This window comes from Callospermophilus lateralis, chromosome 6 (assembly GCF_048772815.1).
Source record: "Callospermophilus lateralis isolate mCalLat2 chromosome 6, mCalLat2.hap1, whole genome shotgun sequence".
Lineage (NCBI taxonomy): Eukaryota > Metazoa > Chordata > Mammalia > Rodentia > Sciuridae > Callospermophilus > Callospermophilus lateralis.
Genome location: NC_135310.1, coordinates 48027451 through 48043635, shown reverse-complemented (window position 1 = coordinate 48043635; position 16185 = coordinate 48027451). Strand labels below are relative to the sequence as shown.

Genomic DNA, 16185 nt, shown 5'->3' with positions numbered 1-16185 from the left:
CTTTCGATGGCTAAATAATATGCACTTACATGGTATACCACATTGTATTTCTCTGTTCAACAGCTGATAGGCCTCTGGATTGCACTGAATATTTTGTTGTAATGTGTAATACTGCAACAAACACTTGTATGCTGTTTTCTTGAGTGTCTGTATGAGTATGTGTCTCAATTCTACTGGGCATATTCTCAGGAATGGAATTACTGGGTCATATATTTAACATTTTGAGAAACTGCCAAACGTTTTCCATAGCAAATACCCCATTTTATTCCCCTGCCTTCAATGTATGAAGGTCCCAGTCATTCCACAAACTTATCAACACTTATTTTCTATATTTTGTTTATTTTTTAAATTATAGCCATTATAGCATCCCTACTGGATGCAAAGTGGTTTCCAAAGGTTGGTTGTGATTTGCATTTCCATAATGTAAATGATATTAAGCATCTTCTTATGTTTTAAATTAGCCATTTATGTAACTTTTTAAGAAAAATATCTATCTTTTCTCATTCTTAATTGGGTTATTGTCTTTTGATTGTTGAGTTGTATTCTTTATTATTATAGGCACTAGATCATTATTTGATTATTTTAAAATATTTTACCATTCTGTGCATTATCTTTTCACTTTATTGATAGTCTTTGGATGCACACATTTTGATAGAGTTCAATTCAAATATCTTTTCTTTTGTTGCTTGCATTTTCGTATCATATTTAAGAAACCTATGCCCAATCCAAGGTCATAAAGCTACACAAGAATGTTTATTCTTTTTTTTTTTGGTACCAGGGACTGGACCCAGGGGTGCTTAACCACTGAGCCACATCACCAGCCCTCTTTTGTATTTTATTTAGAGACAGGGTCTCATTGAGCTACTTAGCACTTTGTTATTGCTGAGGCTGTCCTGAACTCATGATCCTCTTGCCTTAGCCTCCCGAGCCACTGGGAATATAGGCATGTGCCACTGTGCCTAGCCAAGAATGTTTATTCTTAAGAGTTGTATGGTTTTAGCTCTTATATTTAAGTCTTTGGTCTATTTTAATTTTGTATGTTGTGTGAAATAGGATTTCAGATTCATTTTTTTTCCACGTGTATATCTGATTGTTTTAGTAACATTGGTGAAAGGCTATTATTTTCTCATTTAATAGCCTTCACACATTTGTCAAATATCACTGAATTGTTCAGGTGAAGAGAATATGTGTGTGTGTGTGTGTGTGTGTGTGTGTGTGTTTGTGTATTCCCCACTTAGTTTGCTTACATGTACATGCCAATATATAATATATGTAGGTGTGTATATGTATGTATATATATATATATACGCACACACACACTCACATTATTTTATATATATATATATATATATATATATATATATATATATATATACACACACACATATATTCATGCTCTTGGTTGTTTCCTTTGCTGTGAAGAATCTTTTTAGTATAATACCATTCCTTTTATTGATTCTTGATTTTACTTCTTCTGCTGTAGGAGTCTTGATGAGGAAGTCAGTTCCTAGCCAACATATGGAGTATTGAGCCTCCATTTTCTTCTAGTAGGCACAGGGTCTCTCATCTAATACCTAGGTCCTTGATCCATTTTGAGTTGAGTTTTGTTCAGGATGAGATATATATATATATATATATATATATATATATATATATATATATATGTGTGTGTGTGTGTGTGTGTGTGTGTGTGAGAGATATATATACATGTCTCTCAATCTATATACATACATATACATATACATGTATATGTATATATATGTTTATATATATATATTCACATATATTTATGATTTTTTTACACTGATTTACGTGATCAGAGGCTAAATAGTCCCACAATGACCATCTGTAGGCTGGAGAGCTGGACAAAGCAGTTGCTGCTCAGTCTAAGAAGCTGGAAGCCTCAGAGCAAGAATAACCAATAACCATGTAGCTCCAGACCAAAGTTGAAGGTCAGGAAGTCTCTTGAAGAGTCACTGGCGCAAATTTGTATACAAAGTCACGAGAATCTGGAGGCTGATGTCTGTGGGCAACAGTAGCAGCAAAAAGTGCATGTGCTCATCAAGTAAGTCTGAGCGTAGACACATGAGCTTCCACCTTCGTCCTCTTTGCGTTCCATCCGGGCATCCAGCCTACTGGGTGGTGCTGGTCTTCCCCACTTAGTTTGGTTACACATACACACCAGTCGTATCTGAAAACACCCTCACAGATATATCCAGAATTCTGCTTTGCCAATTTTCTACATGTCTCTCAATCTAGTGAAGTTTATAACCAAGATTAACCATCAAAATAACTATTTATGGCATATGTTTTGGGGCTCTTTTGTTAGGTTCATAAACTGACCTTACTTTTGTTTAAAAACATAAATTTGTTAACAGAAGGAAGAATATAAATTACTTTCTGTACTTAAAAAGTAATCTTGGTGGGGTCTGGGGATATAGCTCAGTTAATAGAGTACTTGCCTCACATGCACAAGGCCATGGGTTCAATCCCCAGTACCACTAAAACAGAAAGAAAATCATGGGAAGGATTACAATTTCACAGAAGGAAGGTTGATAGAAATAGTCTAAGTGAAGAGGTTGAAAGAAATAGTCTAAGTGAAGAGGAAGATGTTTCTCAGAATCCTTTTGCAATGAAAGAAAAAAATGTCTTTCCTTGCTTATGACAATAAATGAATCTAAAGTTTTGTTGTTGTTGTTGTTTATATGAGGGATTGAATCTGGGCTGCTTAACCACTGTGCCACATTCCCAGTGCCCATTTTATTTTTAGTTTTGGGATAGGGTCTTGCTATATTGTTTAGAGTCTCACTAAATTGCTGAGGCTGGCTTTGAACTTACAATCATACTGCGTTGCTGGGATGACAGGCATGTGCCAAGGTGGCTGGCAATGTAAAGTTTTAGAATAAAAAGATTAGCTATCTCCCATGGAAGGATTACTCTGTTCCATGCACTATTCTAGGTTCTTCTTTATAAGAATCCATTTAGTTTTTACATATTATTTCATGTCTTTGAAATCTGAACCAAAGGTGATTTTAAGGAAGTGTTTCTGGGAGAAAAAGGTAAGGGAGTAGGGACAGCAGAAGAGAGAAATCAAACACAGGTAAGATTTGAGGATGATCTGGTGGAGATGACTCAGCTAGATTCACAGAGCAGTTATGGACTGTAAATTTCACTCCAGATTAACAACGAAGTCCAGGGGTTGGGCTTTCAGTCTCCCTAAACGTCAGCCCCTGGATAAGGGGTACCCAGAGAATATTTAACCATCCTGGTGCCTAGGCTCTTTCTGCCTAAGAGGAATGGTGGTCCATAAGCCAAGGGTAGTATCTCAAATAAGTCTGGGGTGCTCTCGGTTAGTGGTCTTGATTCTAGCTACTGGAAACAAAAGGAGGCAGAAGCTGGGGAAGAGGTGCCCAGAAAATGTAAAAGGGATTCAAGGGGATTCCAGAAGAGGTTTCATGAGGTCAGTCAACAAATGGTGCTGGGAAAACTGGAAATCCATCTTTAGCAGAATGAAAGTTAAACCTCTATCTCTCATCCTGCACAAAACTCAAAGTGAATCAAGGACCTACATATTAGACTAGATACCCTGTGCCTACTAGAAGAAAATGGTGGCTCAACACTCCATATGTTGGCTTAGGAACTGACTTCCTCAACAAGACTCCTAAAGCACAGAAGTAAAATCGAGAATCAATAAATGGAATGGTATCATACTAAAAAGCTTCTTCATAGCAAAGGAAACAATCAAGAGCATGAAGAGGGAGCTTACAGAATGGGAGAAAATCTTTGCCACTGCATCTCAAATAAAGCATTAATCTCCAGGATATACAAAGAACCAAATTAACACCAATATAACAAATCAATAAATGGGCAAAGGAACTGAGCAGGTACTTCCTAGAAGAAGAAAATAAATGCTCAGCAAATATATGAAAAAAAAAGCTGAACATCTCCAGCAATTAGGAAAATGCAAATTAAGACTACCCTGAGATTCCATCTCATTCCAGTTGGAATGGCAATTTCAAGAATACAAGTAACAATAGATATTCAGAAGGATGTGAGGGGGAAAGGTTTACTTACACATTGCTGTTGGGACTGCAAATTAGAGCAACTGCTGTGGAAAGCAATATGGAGTTTACTCAGAAATCTTGGAATGGAAACACCATTTGACTCAGTTATCCCACTCCTCAGTTTATACCCAAAGGATTTAAGATCAGCATACTACAGCCATGCAGCCACCTCAATGTTTATAGCAGCTCACTTCACAATAGTTAAACTATGGAACCAACCTAGATGAATGGATGAAGAAAATGTGATATATATACACAATTGAATATTGCTCAGCCATAAAGAAGAATAAAATTGGGGCTGGGGATGTGGCTCAAGCGGTAGAGCGCTGGCCTGGCATGCGCGGGGCACTGGATTCGATCCTCAGCACCACATAAAAATAAAATAAAGATGTTGTGTCCACCGAAAACTAAAAATATTAAAAATTCTCTCTCTCTCTCTCTCTCTCTAAAAAAAAAAGAAGAATAAAATTATGATGAATAGATCTGGAGATTATCATGCTAAGTAAGTGAAATAAGCCAAACCCCAAAAAATCAAAGTCAAAAGTTCTTTTTAATATGCAGATGCTAACACACAACAAGGGGTAGGGAGGGAAGAATAGAAGTTCATTGGATTAGAAAAAGGGGAATGAAGGAAGGGAGAATGGGAATAGGAAAGACAGTAGAATGAATCAGACATAACTCTCCTATGTTCATATATGAATATACAACCGGTGTAACTCCATATCATCTACAACCAAAAGAATAGGAAGTCATACTCTATGTAAGCGTAATATGTCAAAATATACTCTACTGTCATGTATATCTAAAAAATAAAAATAAAAACACAAATAGATGCTATTTCTTCCAATTTAAGTTATAGAAAGGTTAAGTTCCCATTTGGAGAATGAGTCCAAATGCATCTGACTCCAAATTCTTTTCCCTTTCCTCTTTAACTGAAGGCCTCCAGGCATGAAGATACTGTCATTCGGGAACTTTTATCTCCTCTTTTAGATATCATGTTTTTCTTTATTTTGGTAATATTTATTTATTTATTTATTTTTATCATGTTTTTCTTAAAACAGAATCAACTTTTACAGGTATTCTGGTAGATCTGTCAAACTATGTGCAGAGTTTTATTTGTGTATACATAAAACATATTTACTAGATAAACATAAAACATGACTATATTTATTCGCATTTCCCCCTGGGAAGAAAGTTAATGGCATAAATAAAATTTTTAAAGAGAATATTAAAAAAATTCTTTTTTTATTTGTTCTTTTTAGATATGCATGACATCAGAATGTATTTTGACATATTATACTTATATATATTATACATATTATACTATTATTATACTATATGTAACTTCCCATTCCTGTAGTTGTATATCATACGGAGTTACACTGATCGTGTATTCATATATGAATATAGGGAAGTTATATCTGATTCATCTACTGTCTTTCTTATTCCCATCCATCCTTCTCTTTATTCCCCTTTGTCTAACCCAATGAATTTCTATTTTCCCCCCTTTATTATGTGTTAGCATCTGCATATCAGAGAGAACTTTTGGCCTTTGGTTTTTTGGAATTGGCTTATTTCATTTAGCGTGGTAGTCTCCAGTTCATACCCATTTACCAGCAAGTGCCATAATCTTATTCTTCTTTATGGCTGAGCAATATTCAGTTGTGTTTATATTCCACATTTTCTTTATCCATTCATCTGTTGAAAGGCATCTAGGTTGGTTCCATAGTTTAACTATTGTGAAATGAGCTGCTGTAAACATTGATGTGGCTCCATCACTGTAGTATGCTGAGGAGTGGGATAACTGGGTCAAGTGGTGGTTCCATTCCAAGTTTTCTGAGGAATCTCCATATTGCTTTCCACAGCAGTTGCTCCAATTTGCTGTCCCACCGGCAATGTACTTCCCCCACCACATCCATGCCAACATCTATTGTTACTTGTATTCTTGATTATTGCCATTTCTGATGGGAGTGAGAATCTCAGTGTAGTCTTAATTTGCATTTCTCTAATTGCTAGTGATGTTGAACATTTTTTTCATACATTTTTGTTGGTTAACTGTACTTCTGTGAAGTATCTGTTCCATTCCTTTGCCCATTTATTGATTGGGTTTTTTGAAAAACCAAAATCTTAAGAATTGTTATTTTCAAATACCATTGCCCATTTTTACCTCTTTTCCTGCCCAGGACCTAATGACTTGCTTATCACTATTACTTCTCTAAAACAGTAATCTTTGCTTATTTAAGGTTTCACTTTCTGCAGTTTCAGTTACCCATGGCAAATCTCAATTCCAAAATATTGAATGAAAAATTCCAGAAATAATTTTAAGATACACTCTGTTCTGAGTAGTACAATGAAACCCTGTGCATCTCGTCTGGGACTAGAATCACCCTTTATCTAGCACACTTGCAGTGAATATGCTACCTGCCTTTTAGTCACTTAATGGCTGTGTGAGTTATTAGCTCCACTGTTTCAGTACTGTGGTGTTTGTGTTCAAGAAACTCTTATTTTGTTTAATTGTGGCCCCAAAATTCAAGGGTAATACTGCAAAAGAGGCACCAGGATATAAAACAAAGGAAGACAGATTAACTGGTGCTATGTGGTAATGCCATAGGACATGCAGGAAAAAACAGCATATGTAGGGTTTGGTACTAAGTATGGTCTCAGGCATCTTCTGAGAGTCTTAGAAGATATCTTCTGTGGATAATGGGGCAACCCCTATAACAGAAATGGCAACTTGGATGATGACAGCTTTGTTTCCCTCCCCTGAGCATTGCTTTCACTGCATCCTATCAGTTTGGGAAGGTTCGCATTAATTCATTAAAATTTTGGTATAAGTCACCATTGAAGGCTTCTTGTCCTGGGCTTTTTATGTTGGAAGTTTATTGATTACTGATTCAAACCCTTATTATATGTCTAATCAGATTTCCTATTTTTGAAGAGAGGAACAAAAAGGTTTCATGGTAACTTTTTAGGTAGATAGTTCACTTAAAATTAAGGCACAAATGTTTACTTAGGGTCTTAAATGATCTTGGTTTATGTTTTCATTGATCACTTCATTTGGGTAATTACTAGATATTCACCTAGTGTCTGTGTAATTTACAAACACACAATATTTTTAAAAACTTAAAAAAATAGAAATTCCAATAAATTTCCTGAATATTTTTCTCCTGGTTATGTGATATAAGTGGGTAGAGTCTTTTTCTGTGCCCAAAGTTAATCACCAGGACTTCCTTTACATAATGAGTCTGAAGGAGTCTTTGTAAAGGGGGAACATTCTAAATTTTAGCACTGAGCAAGCTCTGGGCCTTTCAGGGAATGGACACTGGTATACAAGGGTGTCCTAGGGAAGGAATAGCCTAAGAGCTTTTGGTGTGTTGGTGAGTGGGTGGCCCCTACCAAACCCAGCAGCCAAAGGTACCAGGTAAGGAGAAAATCTCTGAAAGAGTATTGATGCCTTTCCCAACAAGTGATGCTAAAATTGGAGATTCAAATTTAGCCATAAATTTTAACTGTTTTGTTAAAGCAATGCTCTTAGACCGTATTACTCCTCTCCATGATTGTACCTTCAATCACCCACCATCTTGGGTCTCATTTTTTTTTCTATGCTCAGTTTCAATATGATCAATTAATATTAAAGTTCAATGGTGATTTCTCTAACATTCCAGAAGAAGAAAACAGGTTAGGGGTGATGAGGCAATGTGATTCAAAGCAGGATCCATACTTTTCCTAGAGATCACTAGGGACAGGGTGTATTTGTCAAAAGAACAGAGGATGGAAGGAAGGGGAGATTGGGGTGTAATCTGGCAACAGGACCTCAAGTCTCCACCCAGTGGAGTGCTTGTGCTTAAATGGAACACAAGTTTTTAATCCACCACACCTAATTCTTGTCACTTTGAAGTAGAAAATTATTGCGATTTCATTTTTCACTTAAACAAATGTCGGTTGCACTACCCCTAAGCCTGAGAATGAGAAATAGTCAGGGACGAGTTTAAATTACATAATACTGTAAGTGGGAACAGATGTACTTTTCCTCCAAGCTCAGGGCCACACCTCAGAAGGCTATGAGGCCCAGAAGTCAGAGCTCCTGTGCATCCGCGGGCAGATGGGCTGTGATGCCATGGGCTGTGCCCTCAAACCACTGAAGTCCTCACAGACCCTTAAGATTACTCCGGGAACAAATACACCGGATCCAAACTGCGCAAAGATGCACAGTGAAGGCTGCTTGGCAGGGTGCCAAGCAGGGTGCCAGATTTGTCTCCTGAAAGTAAGGGTGGGGACTGTTGAAGCTCCTCTTCCCACTGAGAGGAGTGAAACTTTCTGGGCTCTTTCTGAAAGTTTGGGTTGTGAAGTGTGTCCCAGCGTCAGCACAAAATGAGGGAAAGGGAAGGAGAAGGGGGAAGTAGGGCGGGGAATGGGACTCCCTAGTTCAGGGCGTGACGGGCTCAGGTGAGGAAGTGAGTTCTTAGGGAAGCATCTGCCGGGACAGCAGGCAGGTGGAGGAAGCCAGTGCCGCCTCGACCCGCCTCGACCCGCCTCCGCCCAGGGGCTGTCTGAACTGTACCAGTGCACCGCGGGGTCCCCGCTCCGACGTGCAGGGACCGGGGAGCTTGCGGCCTCCTCCCCCGCCCGGGTGGCCCGGGTCCCCAGCCCCGCCCCGCCCCGCCCCGGGCTTGGGGCTCAGCTGGGGAGCTGGCCGAGCTGAGGGTGCCCAGGTGTCGCGGCCAGGAGCATGGCAAAGGTCCGGGAGCTGGAGGACGCCTTCTTGCAAGCTCAACCTTCGCCCCAACTCTCCCCCGAGATCCAGGAGGAGTGTTGTGTGCAGCTCCTGGACAAGGACTTGCTCGTCTACCCCGAGGAAAGAGCCTACCTGGTGGCTGAAGCGCAGCCCCGGGGCGAGCTGGGCAGCCTGGAGAAAGGGGAAGACTCGGAGCTGCTGGGGGGAATTAAATCAGGTGAGTGCTCGGTCTTCTCCCGCACTGAGATAGGCATGAGGACGCAATCTAAGGACATCCAATAACAAACGTACACACGCCTCAAAATACATGCACGTATAATGTTCTGTCCAAATCATATTTCCCCAGGGAAAATGTCCACTAGAGATTGTTAATTCTAAGGGATTTTTGCATAACTCCTCTGTCCTTCCTATAGGCACCCCATTCGAGGCAAACGTTGAGAGGCAATTTAATTGATTGTATATCCCTTTCCTCTCCTTTATCATTCTTTAAACTTGCAATCAGAAATGCATTTAAGCAACGGTAACTTTTCTTCCGAAGAAGAGGATGCAGATAACCACGACAGCAAAACAAAAGCAACTGATCAACACATCTCTCAGAAGAAAACCATCACGCAGATTATGAAGGATAAAAAGAAGCAGACTCAGCTCACGCTGCAGTGGTAAGACTGGCCCAAGGAGTGTACTTATGCACCTGTTGAAGTTGTTTTCACAATTTGTTTCTCTCTGAAACTTTGAGAAGGCAAATTTAAAAGACGGAATAGGAATTTATCAGTTTTTTTTTTTTTTCACTGACCATTTAACATGGAGATAAATTCTGGCACAGGTGAAACATCAGCTGCTCCACATTATGGACTAAAATGGTACATTTCTTCAAATGTAAGCAATCATGAAGGTTTTTATGACTTATGTACTTAAATGCAATCTATTCAGTCCTCATATATTTGTTATTTGGCAGTTTTTCTTTTTTAATTTATAAAACATGATCCTTAAAATACAGCTTAAAACATAGAAGGATTTTAATGTTGCCCAAGTCCATAGTATTGGCCCTAAGATAAACAAAAGTGTTTGAAGTAGAAGACTGAAAAATCAGGTAAGATATTACTATTAACTTAAACGAATGTTCAACTATTTTTATAGTACCTGTCATATGTGATTTATTATAGTGAAAAATCACAAGTTGGATTTTGTGCAAAATCTTTTAAAACCAGGAGTTTATCAGTAGGCTTTCTACATATAGAGAATGTTTTCCTAAAAAGAAGAGCTCTAAAGTAAAAATAAATATTGTACTTATTTGCATAGTATAAAAAATAGAGGTATAAATTATCTCCCAAATTCCAAGCAAAAAAAGTATAGATATTACTTTTTTACTGATTAGTTATATAACCCCCCCTCTCTCTGTATATGTATGTATATATATACATACATATGTGTGTGTATATATATATATATATATATATATATATATATAAAATCTAAGCCTTAGAAATACACAACAGAAAAAAATAGAATCTAAAAATACTAGCAATTTGTATTTTTATTTATTTGAATGTTAAATTACAATTTGTAATTTCTGTGATTATTTGTTTGTACCCTATTAAACATTTGAAATATAGACCAAATATTCCTCTAAAGTTATATTTTAACTACTGGAATTGATATCATGGTTTCTAGTTAAGAATATACTAGAGCTGCAAACAATTGAGATAATTATCTAGAATATATTAGACACAGTTATTTTCACAGTTATTTCAGTTATTTGGGATGATTGGGGCAAAAGTGTTTTGATTTCAGATATATTATGGAGGTGTTTTGATGATTACTCTCATTTTTTCAGTTCATATTGAGTGATTAAAAAAACATATTTAAACTTACCCAAAAATTACTATCGTACTAATGTCTAGGATTACTCTGTATTTTGAAGACAAAATATTGCTTACAACAATATCAAAATAGATGGAAAGTGGTCATAATATATATGTTATTAGATATAATTTCAAGTAGCTAAATAGTTCTCATAACAATATGCATATTTTCAAAACTAAAGCACTGTCCTTTTATTTGAATTTTCAACTATTCTAAAACGTGTTATTCTTTAAAAAAAACCTGAGTTACTGATATTTTTAGAATTTTCATTTAAGGTTATAGATTATCTTGGTAGTATTAGAACTGAAAATCAGTGAAAAAACCTGACTAACTTCAATTTTCACTGTCAATTACATATTTGATTTTATGTGTGCAAATTAATTTGTTTTGAAACACTTCATTTTAGTTTTGGAGCTTTTGATCCTCCTCCTCCTCCTCCTTCTTCTCCTTCTTTTATTCTTCACAGAAAAATTGATTTCTGATACTTTATCTGCTCAGGGAATACCTCCTTGAACTTTTTGTAAAATGTTTAAGTTAGAATTATTTAAATATTTTAAATATGTTAAATCAGAAAACTTGAAGGATTTCATCCCCAATATTAATCTCAATGCATACTCAATATTTCATTGTTATTGTATTATAAATAATTGTGCTTTTGCTATACATAAATTTGGCATAGTAAATTTAACCCCAAATCACCTATTGAAGTTTTAGAAAAACTTGGAATAGAATCTAGAAGTTCTAATTTCTAGATTGCTGTTCAGGTAGTCATAACACAATATATTCATATTGCATTTATTTAAATATGCAGTTAATTGCAAGTCAAAGGGAATTACAAGTAAATTATATATAATTTATATATAAATTATATATAATTTATATATATAAAAAATAAGATTTTAAGTAATGTATGTTATGTTTTGTTATGTTTAGAGATATCCACTGAGAGTTATGTTATATTTCAAATACACTTGGAGTTTTAGATAATCATAGTATTAGTTACATTTAAAAAGTATAAGGATGGAATAGATCAGTATTATTTCTGACTTAAGGGAATTGAATTTACCGATATGAATTTCACAAGCAACTGCATCACTAATCTTTCCCTGGCTGTTCAGGATTCAGAAGTAGTTTGTGAATGAAAGGAAGGGAGTAGAAGCATTTGCCAACCTGAAGTCTGGCAGCCCTTTCATGTTGAGAATGTTCTTTTAAAAACCTGTCATCTTCAATTTCGCCACTGGTATTTGTATATCAAAGAGTAAATCATGATGAACAGAGAGTGGATTTGTGTAGAAGTAAGACCTAATATTTGCAATGTGGACTAGGTAGGAGTGATTATACATTAGCCGTGATATTTTAATTGCACTAGCAGATGTTCACTGGGGTTCTTGCTCTTCTAATATTAATCTTTGTGATCTGATTTTTTTTTTTTTGACCTTAAAGCCACACAAATTTATTATCTCACAGTTTCTGTGGATTAGAAGTCTAGGATGGGTTATCTTGCTACTCAGTTTGTTGTCTCACCAGGCTAAAATGAAGAAGTCACTTGCTGAAATCTCATTTGAGGCTCTGGGTTTTCTTCAAATCTCACTGTTTTTTCAGAGCATTTATTCCTTGCTCCTATTGAACTGAAGTCCTCAGCTCCTATCATTGTTAGTTATTCTTTAAAGTGTTATTAACCAAAATTAATTTGCACACATAAAATCAAATATCTAATTAATAGTAAAAATTGAAGTTAGTCAAGTTTTTCACTGATTTCCAGTTCTAATACTACCAAGATAATCTATAACTTTAAATGAAAATTCTAAAAATATCAGTAACTCAGTTTTTTTTTTTTAAAGAATAGCACTTTAACTACTATCATTCTCTGAGAAGTGGCCCTCTTCAAAATAAAGCAATATGCTTCTTCAAGATCTTCAGGAGTTTGCTACTACTTTGGAATTTTTATGTCTTCTGTCTCTGACCTCTAGGCCTTCTTTTTAGAGCTTATTATATTGGTCAGGCTCATGCAGGGTAATCTCTATTAAAATTTTTGTTTATACATAATAATTGTACATATTTATGAGGTATAATGTGATGATTTGATTTGTGTGTACATATGGTAGTGATAACTCAGGATAATTAACATATTCATCACCTTAATATTTTATCATTTTTTTTGATGAGTGTATTCAAATTCCTCTCTTACAACAATTCTGAGATAGATAGTGCATTATTGTTAATTATATTCACCCTGATCTGATTTTTAATAATATCTAAAATAAAGGAAATCTACTCATTAACTCATTTGTATGGTCTGTTTTCAAAATAAGCATTAAGTCATTGAGAAAGGAAAAAGAAAAGGAGTAATAAAGAAAAGCTAAGAAAAAAAGAAAGAAAGAAAGGGAGACCTAATTCTTTTACTTTTTCCTTAGGCTTGAAGAGAATTACATTGTGTGTGAAGGAGTTTGCTTACCTCGGTGCATCCTATATGCACACTATTTAGATTTCTGCAGGAAAGAGAAATTAGAGCCAGCTTGCGCTGCCACCTTTGGAAAGGTAAATAGCATATGTTGATTATACTACCTTACAACTAACGTTGTGTTTGATAGACAATATGGGAACAAATTTATCTGAGGAAGTTCCTTTAGAAAATGTTAAGACATTCACTTTACAACCATAAGTCAAATCTCTTAAGGACTGTGTTTGGAACTGCTATATAGTAATACCTTGATTTTGAGTATTAGAACCCTGGCTGTCAAAAGATCTAATGTAAACTTCAAGTAAGCTCCATTTAACAGTAGCATTTTCCTTCAGGAAGTATGCATCAAAGAGTGTGGTATGGCTGAAGCAAAATTAAATGGAAATGTTGATGCAATTAGCAGTTGTCTTTATTATTTAGGTTGTTTAAGTATGAGTTTTTAATAGAATTTTATTCCAAAACCTAAATAGTTTTTCTAACTCTTGATTTCACTTGAAGTATGTGTATACCCAGTACGTGAAGATTTTGTGATGGGATTGGTTAAATTTCTCTGATTTAAAAGCATTCCTTTTTGCCTACTCTGTATGGTTTCAATAGGAACCTATGAAACTGACATTACTATACTTACATGTGTTGATATCATTTTGAGAACCAGGAAACAGTCTTTTGGGAAAGAATTGTTCTTTGAGATCCTTATCTTGATCTGTTTCCTGAGAACTAAGCTACCACAGAAAAACTGTAAGAGCTTTGGGTTTCAGATCTTATATATCTAATACAAAGTGAAATCCAAATTCTAACCTGTAGAGGGACTCATTGTCCAGAAAGTAATGAATGCTCTGGTCTAGCTCCTCAGTTTAAAAATAAATAAATAAATTATTATTATTTTTTAAAAAATCCATCTGTTTATGGAAGAAGTATGATATGGCACATGTTAATCCAGTGGCCTAGGTTCTGGCCAATAGGGTGACTAATTTGTGAAACTTTCTGCAAAGCCCTTAATCTTGCAAATGTAGTTCACTCAGCCTATAAAATGGGGAGGTTACTGGGAAGAACATTTCCAGTATCCATGTTAGCATTATCATTTTGTAATTCTGCCTTATAGCAATACTTCTTAACCTAGGGTCATGGCACACCCTGAGCATCTGATAAAAACTGAATACATAATTAATACATAACAAAGAAATTAACACATAACAAAGTTTGGCATGGAGCCCTCTGAACTTCATAAGATCCAGGTGTCTCTTCAGTGTTGGGATGGATATTTAATTGTGGGTAATTCCCTAGATGATGGAATTATTATAAAGAAACCCAAACCATCCTGCTCTGTGCACAAAGAAAGTAATAATTACTTTGGTAGTAAGTTCAAGCAAAACTAGGTACTGGGAGGATCTGCGTTGGCAATTGACACAAGGGCAATAGAATAATTAAAAAAAATCTTCCTGTTCTGATGTATTGATGTATATTAATATGTATATTACTTTTTCAAGAGTATATATTAACTTGTAGCTCCCTTGGGGTTCAGCATTTACTTCCTTGAATTAATTGGTTATGAGTGGCTTGCATTAGAAACCCCAAACTTTTTAAAAACTAAAGTACTTTTCTACCCTTTTAGACAATTCGCCAGAAATTTCCCCTCCTAACCACACGGCGGCTTGGAACAAGAGGCCATTCAAAGTAAGATACATAGGTGAACTATAGATTCTTCCCTTTTACATGAAAATGTAAAATAAATATTGTCTTTACCAGTGGTAGAACCAGGTATTTACTTTTTAATGAAGCAGACTTTTACCAACTCTAACACAAAAAAGTAGATTTATAACATTTAGAAATAATATTATAATAAAAATCATAATATATTATTAATTCTTCTAAAAAAAGTTAAATGAATCATTTTCATAATATTGATGCCTTTACTGAAAGAACCAGTATCACAAAAAAGTTATGTATGACTCAATATAGTGACTAAACGGAATCCACAGGCTCCCAAAGATACAAGGTCAAAACCAGGGGGTGAAGAGCTATCAGTAGAAAGAATATCCCTGAGTGTAGGTAATGCTCTTCCTCCAGCTTTCTTTCCAGACCAAAATTTCTTAATATCTCCTTTCTCCTTCAAGACAAATGACATGTACAAATGGCCTCTTTGGTCATCTCTTAATGTAAATACAAACATAAAGTGTCACCTATTCTTCCTCTTTGTATCTTTAGCTTTTTATTTCTTTTGTGGCTTTTACTGTAAAATCCTAGTTGCAGGTTCTTGTTCTTTGGTTATTCCCTCTGTTCACTGTGTTTTCCATTTTATCCTTTCTTGTAAATGTAAGCATATAGAGATCTTTTTACACTGGAAAAAAAAATCATCTCAGAACTTCTGTACCCTTTGCCATTTCTCTATTATTTTTTTTCTTTATTATTTCTTGAAAGAATATCACCTCACTTGTCTTACTACAGGTCATATTCCTCTGTCCTAGTCCATTTTACCAGAACTAAAATCCAATGGCTCATTTTCACTCCTAATCATCTTAACCTTGACTCTTGCCTAGTCTTTGTCCTTGTTGTTAATGCCTTCTTTTTAAAAAAAATTTACATGACTTTTTTTCATTTGTTTTAATTAGTTATACATGACAGTAGAATACATTTTCACACATCATATATAAATGCAGTATAACTTCTCATTCATCTGGTTGTACATGATGTAGGCTTACACAGGTCGTGTAATCATATATGGCTAATGCCCTCTTAAAATAAGTAAATACAGAAACTTTCCCTCTGTCCTCTCTGTCAGGGCACTACCCAATTCCCCTTCTATCACTTTTCGCTTGTCCACTGTCTCCTGTTACAACGTCTAGTTATGTGAGTCTAGTCTGGTGCTGAGCCACAGAAGTATAATGAGACTTCATATATCTAATTGAAATGTTGCTAGTAGCCACATTAAAGAAAGTAAAAAGGAACAGATGAAATTAATTTCAATGAAGTTTTATTTAACCTACATATCCACAATGTTATAATTTTACCATGTAATCATAACTAAGGAGATATTTTACATTTGTTTCATGCTAAGTTTTTGA

General features: G+C 35.5%; 1 protein-coding gene across 1 annotated transcript in view; it reads left to right on the top strand.

The window, feature by feature from the left end:
* Window positions 1-8793: 8793 nt before the first annotated feature.
* Window positions 8794-16185, top strand: part of Rfx6 (regulatory factor X6) — a 51030-nt gene continuing 43638 nt past the window's right edge. Inside the window, exons 1-4 of the mRNA XM_076859800.2 lie at window positions 8794-9016; window positions 9302-9458; window positions 13077-13200; window positions 14736-14797. Of these exons, the coding sequence (XP_076715915.2) occupies window positions 8794-9016; window positions 9302-9458; window positions 13077-13200; window positions 14736-14797 (566 nt within the window). The remainder of the gene's footprint in view (window positions 9017-9301; window positions 9459-13076; window positions 13201-14735; window positions 14798-16185) is intronic.